Source organism: Asterias rubens, chromosome 16 (assembly GCF_902459465.1).
Source record: "Asterias rubens chromosome 16, eAstRub1.3, whole genome shotgun sequence".
Taxonomy (NCBI): Eukaryota; Metazoa; Echinodermata; class Asteroidea; order Forcipulatida; family Asteriidae; genus Asterias; species Asterias rubens.
Window position 1 is genome coordinate 10069055 of NC_047077.1, and position 8857 is coordinate 10077911.

The 8857-nt window shown below is 40.3% G+C and overlaps 1 protein-coding gene across 2 annotated transcripts in view; it reads left to right on the plus strand.

The window, feature by feature from the left end:
- LOC117300910 (WD repeat-containing protein 35-like) overlaps positions 1–7946 on the plus strand; it is a 28534-nt gene extending 20588 nt beyond the window's left edge. For both annotated transcript variants that reach the window (XM_033784775.1, XM_033784776.1), the window contains 7 exons: positions 501–776; positions 2059–2133; positions 2946–3014; positions 4042–4174; positions 5345–5561; positions 6392–6460; positions 7462–7946. In XM_033784775.1, the coding sequence (XP_033640666.1) occupies positions 501–776; positions 2059–2133; positions 2946–3014; positions 4042–4174; positions 5345–5561; positions 6392–6460; positions 7462–7627 (1005 nt within the window). In that variant the 3' untranslated portion in view covers positions 7628–7946. The remainder of the gene's footprint in view (positions 1–500; positions 777–2058; positions 2134–2945; positions 3015–4041; positions 4175–5344; positions 5562–6391; positions 6461–7461) is intronic.
- Positions 7947–8857: the final 911 nt, after the last annotated feature.

The window sequence follows — 8857 nt, forward strand, 5'->3', positions numbered from 1 at the left end:
TTCAGTATCAGGAGTGAGCCTATTGAATGGACCCTTCCCATGAAATATGCTAATTACATTCACGCATGTGTACAGACCCTGTTGGTTGGCAAACGCCATGGAGTTGTGCACTAAGCAGACGCGCAATCGCGTCTGCGTCATGCACCCATTAGCCGTGTACAAATCAGCGCGATGTTCCCTCATTTTGCCAACCAAAACGTTAGTGCGCACACGCTATGTGCAATTTACATATTTCATGGAAAGGGTCTATTGAAGGTTTACCCTTGGTAACTGCTATGAAAATTAATGGCAATAAAATTCTTCAGTTAGAAGCAAGCATTTGGAAAAAACAACTTTTCTTTGAAACAAAAAAGATAATGGTTTATTTGCCCAAAATTTGAATCTGAGAATGATTTTCAGATCGTGTGTTCTTATTAGGGATTGTTCTTTCTGCGTTGACAATGACATAAGGGAAAGGTGTCAGAAAATTGTTTCCTAATATTTTAAAATGTTTATAACAGGACATTTCGGCGATGTTCGTCACCGTTGGTATGTGCCAAGAGGCGGTGGCTGCCTACCTCAAATGTCACCAAGTCAAGAAGGCGGTAGACTGCTGCGTAGAGTTGAACCAGTGGGACCAGGCCGTGGAGCTGGCTAAGACCCACAGCATCAAGGAGATAGACAACCTCTTGGCTCGGTACGCCGCTCACCTCCTTGAGAAGGATAAGAAACTGCAGGCTATTGAGCTGTATCGGAAAGCTAGTCACTTCATTGAGGCAGCTAAACTCATGTTCAGTGTGAGTAGTAATTATGTTTGTCTAATCCCAAACCTGTGTTTATAGCTTTCAGTGCCTACTTTGTTTACTTGCGTTTTGAACCTAAAAAGCCCAGGCTTTTGTGGTTTTTCATAAATCTGTATACACAAGATTGAGAAATGAGTTTACACCAATACATAATTCTGACTGAATGTGTATGGCATCAGGGTACCATGGGTCGATTTCACAAAGAGATAGGACTAGTCCTAACTTAGTAGGACTAGTCCTAACTTAATAGGACTAGTCCTAACTTAAAGACAGTGTACACTATTGATAATTGTCAAAGACCAGTCTTCTCACTTGGTGTATCTCAACATGTGCATAACATAACAAACCTGTGAAAATTTGAGCTTGATCGGTCGTCGGAGTTGCGAGATAACTATGAAAGAAAAAAACACCCTTGTCACACGAAGTTGTGTGCTTTCAGATGCTTGATTTTCGAGGTCTCGAAATCAAATTCGTGGAAAATTACTCCTTTCTCCAAAACTACGTCACTTCAGAGGGAGCCGTTTCTCACAATGTTTTATACTATCAACAGCTCCCCATTACTCGTTACCAAGTGAGGTTTTATGCCAAAAATTATTTTGAGTAATTACCAATAGTGTCCACTGCCTTTAATAGGACTAGTTCTACAGGCATGCAACTCTTCCGCGTTTCCGCGGAATTCTGCGTTTTTTTGTTTTTTTTCGTATTTTTTTTAATAGCCTAATATATGCCTGGCATTAACAGTGTACAACTACAATCATGTAAAATAAGCCTAGTACATGCTGAAAATGCACCTAAGAGCATAATAAACCTCAATATTTTCTAGGGTACCACTGTGGGTATCATGTCCCGTGGCGGTTCGGCTGCCTCGCTCCACACTTACGGTTTTTTTTTTTCAACGGGCAGTTGCATGCCTGGTTCTAGGAGACATTACAAACTTGAGGCTAGACCTAAGTTAGGACGAGTAAGTGAGTAAGTCTTCCTTACTCAAAATAGGACTAGTCCTAACTCTTTGTGAAATCCACCTCTGGGTTGGCTCATCTGGAGGTTGCAATACAAAAGCTTACCGAGCCATTGTCACATAGCAGCTGTCTCTATCATGTCTATATAGTCTGATGAATTCAAATGTAAGTGGTACATTGTGACTATGCAAGTTATTGTACAAGACTTAATATTCAAATGTAACTTGCAAATGACTCATTGGCTCATAGCACTTTTTGGATTACTTATTTTGTATTTATTTGTCTCCCTGTTCTTGTTCTTGTTTTGATTGAAACAGATTGCCGTAGATTACTCCAAGAAGAAAGTGAAGCCGCTTAGAATCAAGAAGATTTATGTTCTTGGTGCTCTACTGGTAGGAATGAATAAGTTATTTATTCTTTGTTTTATCCTTCAATCAAATGAACAAGTTGCACAGCCACAATTGACAATCATGGGTACATTTTTTGGTAGAAAGACACAAAATAAACAACATATTAATATTGAGTGACTCTTTGCACAACTTTTATTCGACAAACTCAAGCGCTTTTTTATTTTTTTCATTGAAACAGCGATTGTTAATTGATATAAAAATAATGTTATGATAACTGCCTGATCAGTGGTTTTCAAAACTATTGTTCATAACAAATGGACACAAAGACAATGTAGCCATGATTGTGGCTGTGCACAAAGATAACAATTGGTTGTCGTATAAAAAAATCAAAAAATAGTGGTGGTTTCTTTCCCTGCCTCTCACCTCTCTGTGGTCTGGTTCGATTCCCTCAGACCAATTTCATACAGCTGGCAGAAAATAGTGCCTAAAAACTTCTGCTAAGCAGACTTTACTTGGGCAGGATACAAGTCACAAATTGTACTTGTCATATGGTAGTTTGGCTGGTAACCTTACACTGGTACGCGTAATTTTGTTTTGCTTAGCTACTTTTTGTGCTAAGCAGCTCTATGAAATTGGGCCATTTCTTCCTGTTTCTTATTCATTCTGTTTTTGGCACTAACTGTCATGTTGGATGTGTAACCAAATAAATACTCAAATAAATAAATGTAATTAATTCTACAGTCTGTAAATTATGCATAATTTTGTAGTAAGCAGTCCCATGAATTGTGGCCCTGTTACATGTATCTTGATTTAAACAAGTTTATACATCAATCATGTGTAATTTCTTCATACAGATTGAAAGTTATCATGAGCAGATGAAGCTGACGTCAAGATTGAAGGCAAAATCCAAAAAGAAAGCTGAGGTAAATTTGCTGTCACAAGACTGGGCTCTTTCTCTTTGTTGTTTGCAAGCTTCACTTTGTAATAAATATTAAGCCTTTAAAGCTATTGGACCCTTTCGGTAAACAGTATTGTCCAAGGCCCACACTTCGTGTATCACAACTTCTATATCAAATAACAAACCTGTGAAAATTTAGGCTCAATCGGTCATCGGAGTCGGGAGAAAATAACGGGAAAACCTACCCTTGTATCTGCGCGTTTCGCCGTGTCATGACATGTGTTAAAAATAAATCCATAATTCTCGCTATCGAGAATTGATATTGTTTTACTGTTTTCTCAAAAAGTAAAGCATTGCATGGAATAATATTTCAAGAGAAGCCTTTCACCACTACCTTTTGTAAACCCTGTAAGTTATTTGTAAATCTGTGAACTTCTTTTTTTTTTCTGTGCCGAAAGGGTCCAATGGCTTTAAAGGCAGTGGACACGATTGGTAATTACTCTAAATAATTATTAGCTTAAAACAGTACTGAAGTAGCGTCGTTTTCGAGAAAGAAATAATCTTCCACGAATTTGATTTTGAGACCTCAGATTTAGAGTTTGAGTTCTCAAAATCAAGCATCTGAAAGCACACAACTTCGTGTGACAAGGTTTTTTTTTCTTTTCATTATTATCTCGCAACTTCGACGACTGATTGAGCTAAAATTTTCACAGGTTTGTTATTTTATGCATAAAGTGAGAAGACTGATCTTTGACAATTACCAAAAGTGTCCACTGTCTTTAAAGCATAGGCACGTTAATCCAGCAGCTGCAGGTTTGACTCCTGCTCTCTATTTATAATTTAATTGAATTCAAATCAATCAACATTTATTTCAATATTGGTGAAAACGGAGAATAGTAACAAATAAAGTACAATTATTTAAGTCAAACATGTCAAAGACAGTCAAGAACAGGTCAAGTTAATAATTAATAAAAATGAAATGAAAACAAATAATGTAATGGTCTGGAGCAAACCAGATGACTAACTTTGAAATGATTGATTTAATTCCTAAGGCTGCTTCTGCTCTGGCTGGCTTGCTTGAGGAGGAGGCTATGGCAACATCCGACACCAAGCTGATAGACAATGCATGGAGGGGAGCGGAGGCTTACCACTTCTTCTTACTCGCTCAGAGGCAGTTGTATCAAGGTAATAGACCAGGGGGGAAGGGGGTGGGGGCAACTAGAAATTATTACTTTTACCTTTTACATTTGTTTACACATGGTTTATGAGATATGGCCTAACATCACAAGGCCACGGAAGGTCACTTTAAGGTGCGGGCTATACTTAATGATATGGACTGTCAACCCAAATCAACCGTCACCAGGGGCGTGATTCCACTTTTACAGTCTGTAACTGGTAAGGATGTAGGCATTAGTATAACCCACTAAAGACTGGCTTGTAGAGCAGACCTTATGGTTAAGTGCCCTGCTTAAGAGCACAGGGCTCTTGACCAGGTTTCGAACCCACACCTTTCTGTTGACAACAACAAAGGTTCGGTGACCTAGGCTGCTCGGCCACAACTTACCAAAACTGTTTTAAGGTGTCTGAGATGGTTTCTTTTATCACGACAAGATTCCTGTATTCACAAAGACGGCTCTTTTTCCAACCTCATTTACGGTAGTGTATTATCTTGTCGCACCATTTTTTTTTTCCTCCCCAGATTGTCATGCTCGATCATAACCCCTAGAAATATTACAGCACATAGATTTTACATCTCTACATCCCATTTCAAGGATACAGCCAGAATGCTAGTTTCATAACCGGGACTCAAACCCTCACTCATTCTGCCGGTCAGGAAACACCAGAACTCGAGTCCAGTGCTCTTAACCACTTCATTTGTCATCATCATTCACCATAGACCTGCGTCTGTGGCCCCTACTCAAATTGTAATTGGGGCGCACTCCTGGAGTCCCTTCCATCACTTGGTCTCTTTCAATCGCTGCTCCTCTCAGCTCTCCTACGCTTCTTCCACTCCACTTTGTGAAGTTGTCTATCCAGCGCAGCTTAGGGCGGCCTCTGCCTCGAATTGTACCTGTAGGCAGACCATCTAGTGTGTAGCTGCGCTGGGTAGGCCTCCCTGTCTCATCACATGAGCACACCATTGAAACTACCTTTTAAATCTTCAATTTAGATAACTACAAAACACTTGACTAAAGCCTTTACTCATATGAAGGCTTGGTCCAATTTCATGCAGCTGTTCAAACAGCACAGATTGCTAAAAGGTTTTCTGCTGTTTTTAGGCCTCAATGTGAAAGCTTGGATGAAAGTTAACAGTTACCTGAATAAACGATTTTAATTTATTTTCTCTTCCTCCAGGCTATGTAGATGCCAGCATGAAGACAGCTCTCCACCTACGAGAATACGATGACATCCTAGACCCTGTTGATATCTACTCCCTGCTGGGGCTGGCTGCTTGTGCCAACCGGGCCTTTGGGACATGCTCAAAGGCCTTTATTAAGCTGGAGTCTACTGATGCATTGAATCAGTCACAGCAGGAGCAGTATGAGGCTCTAGCATTGGAGATATTTACCAAGTAAGTCAGTCCAGTTCAGTTGAGATTATTTTACCTTTATAGTTAGTTTGCCTTGAAAATATTATAATGAATATTATCTTCAAGTACGCGCTAATCCTCCAATCAGATTGGCAGAAGGGAGTGGTGATAAAAACCTATATTGCACGGCTAATATCACTACCATGCGTCTTGTGTGTTCTATGTCACGCGCCAAGTTGCTTGAACATGTTGAAGATAAATACGTTAACACATGCGCGCTCGGGGAAATACGGAAAATATAGCGCGTCTGCATCCCATATCCAACTCGGCCTTCGGCCTTGTTGGATATGGGACGCAGAAGCGCTATATTTTTCTGTGTTCCACTCGCGCTTGTGTGATTACTTATAATACTATGATGTACTCTTTCAGTGCTTGTTTGTGTTTGCGTTTTGAACCTGAAGGTATTTTTTAATTTCTGTACAAATTATGTGATAATTGTGATGGTGACGCCAGGTGATCAAATCGAGTCAATAGGAGACTTTCCAACGCTAGGCGGCAGCAGACATACCGGGTAAATTCCCATTGTTTACGTAGTTCTGAACATGCGCATAATTCTGAGAACAATGGATTTACCCGGTAAGTCTGCTGCCCTCTATCGTCCCAGAAAGTCTCCCATTGCATTTCCCTTGTCCGCTATCTTAGGAGCCAAAATTATGCACAAAGGAATTGACTCCGAAACTGATGGAAATAGTAGACCCGCATTCCAGGAGGTGACTTCCGCTTTGTGCAAAAGGTCTTACCTGTCTATAAGTTGTTAGTAAATTAACTAATACTTTCTGTGATTAAATTTGTCAACTATGTTCTTCTTCCAGGCACTCTCCCAAGGATTCCAGAATCAATAAATCGGAGTGTCCAAACTGTGACACCATGCTACCAGATTGGTAAGTGTTGTTAGGCTGTGTGTGGGTAGCCCATACCATTACCGGAAAGCTCCATTAAAGACACTGGACACTATAGGTAATTGTGAAAGTCCAGTCTTCTCACTTGGTGTATCTCAACATATGCATAAAATAACAAACCTGTGAAAATTTGAGCTCAATTGGTCGTCGAAGCTGGGAGATAACTATGAAAGAAGAAACACCCTTGTCACATAAAGTTGTGTGCTTTCAAATGCTTGATTTCAAGACCTCGACATCTAATTCCGAGGTCTCAAAATCAAATCCATGGAAAATAACTTCTTTCTCAAAAAGTATGTTACTTCAGAAGGAGCAGTTTCTCACAGTGTTTTATGCTAACAACAGCTCCCCATTACTCGTTACCAAGTAAGGTTTTATGCTAATAATTATTTTGAGTGATTACCAACTGTGTCCACTGCCTGTAAATTAGAAAGAGGACATAACAGTCTAGGGAGTGTAAAGCCCTAAGCTGCTGTGATTCTCCAGAGTTATTTTCAATTAGGCCCTACAATATCAATCTCTACTCTCATACCCCTGGTTGAAGAGGGGCACTTATACTGTTCAAGTTTCTTGCTCAAGGACACAAGTGTCAGGAACAGGATTCACACCCACACTCTAATGATTTAGCCGCCAGGGTTCAATTTCATAGAGCTGCTTAAGCACATAAATGCAGCTGAGCACAACAAAATTATGCGTATCAGAACAAGTTTACCAGCCAAACTACCATATCACTTGTGCAATTTGTGACTGGTGTCCTACGCATTTCTGCTTAGCATAAAATGGTTAAGCAATATTTTCTACTAAGCAGCTCTATGAAATTGCACTCAGACCTTGAGTCCAGTGAACCGGACTGTATGGCTATCACCATCTATTCAATCCATTTTTTCTAAAACAAGTAAAAGAGGACTGACCCCCACACATTACTTTGGTGTCATGTCCGTCGTTCGTAAAATGCCTCAACCAAACAATATTTATCATCTCCACAGGTCTTCGTCATGTCCCAGCTGTGATGCAAAGTTCCCAACGTGCATTGTGACAGGTCGGCCCATAATGGACAACCTTTTCTGGATGTGTGATACCTGCAAGCACAGAGCTTATGAGTCTGAGATCCGGTCCGCTACTACATGCCCACTCTGCCACTCACAAATCTAGACTTTTCTCTACTTGGTTTGTTTTGAAATAAGTGGTCATATTTTTCCTACATTGGCAGGCCTGATGCTTCGTTCTTGAACGAGCAATGGCACTGACACGACTGATAAGGCGTTTCTTTTCCTTTGTATTCTCTCAAAAAGTGTACATTTATATTGGGACGTTTCAAGAGGCACCAAGGTCATAAGGACCAAGGGCATGGAGGCAATTGTCTCAATTGACTTGGTGAAGAATCTCGCCTGCAAAAGTCTCTGGCATTTAAATTTTTATTTATTTACTTTACTTTTTACTTTTTTAAACTTCTTTTTTTCTCCCATAAAATAACACATTATTTGTTTTTCTTCATTGATTTATTTGTTAAATTGTTTAAAACCATACAATGCCGGTGTCGCATGCAATTATGTCCTCTATGCAATACTATCCGGAGAACATTATTGCATATGCAATAACGTCTGCCGTACGGTTTTGCATATGCAATCGTGTCTGCCCTGACGCTGCTGCATAATGCAATTGTGTCCGCCCAGACACATTTGCATATGCAGTTGTGTCCGCCCACGTGTGGAACCGTCCTTGCAGTAAATTAAATGCCCTTGGTCGACAGAACACGTTCGTAATTTTATTTACAAGCTAAGTGCATGTCATGAATGACATGGGAAATGTTCGGCCGTTGGGTATTTGCTGCAATCATAAATTACATACAAACATATCCACCGGACGTTTTTGCATAGCCCCGGACACGATTGCATATGCAAAAGTCCCGGAGCGGACAGTATTGCATGGCGAACACAATTGCATCTGACACAGGCCTTTTTTGCTGGGGGTGGGTGGGGGGGTGGGGGTGAATGAACATTCCTAGCTGGTCTCTACAATTTGAAAAAGTTTGTAACTACCCTTGTCACACGAAGTTGTGTGCTTTCAGATGCTTGAATTTGAGACCCCAAAATCTAATTCCGAGGTCTCGCAATCAAATTCGTGGAAAATTACTCCTTTCTTGAGAACTTTGTTACTTCTGAGGGAGCCGTTTCTCACAATGTTTTAAACTACCAACAGCTCCCCACCACTCGTTACCAAGTAAGTTTTTATGGTAATAATTATTTTGAGTGATTACCAAAAGTGTCCACTACCTTTAAAGGATACAAGTGTCAGGACCAGGACTCAAAACTCGCACCCTGATGAACAGAAACACCAGAGCTTGAGTTCAAATGTTACCTTGCGATAATATTCCTCCCATTC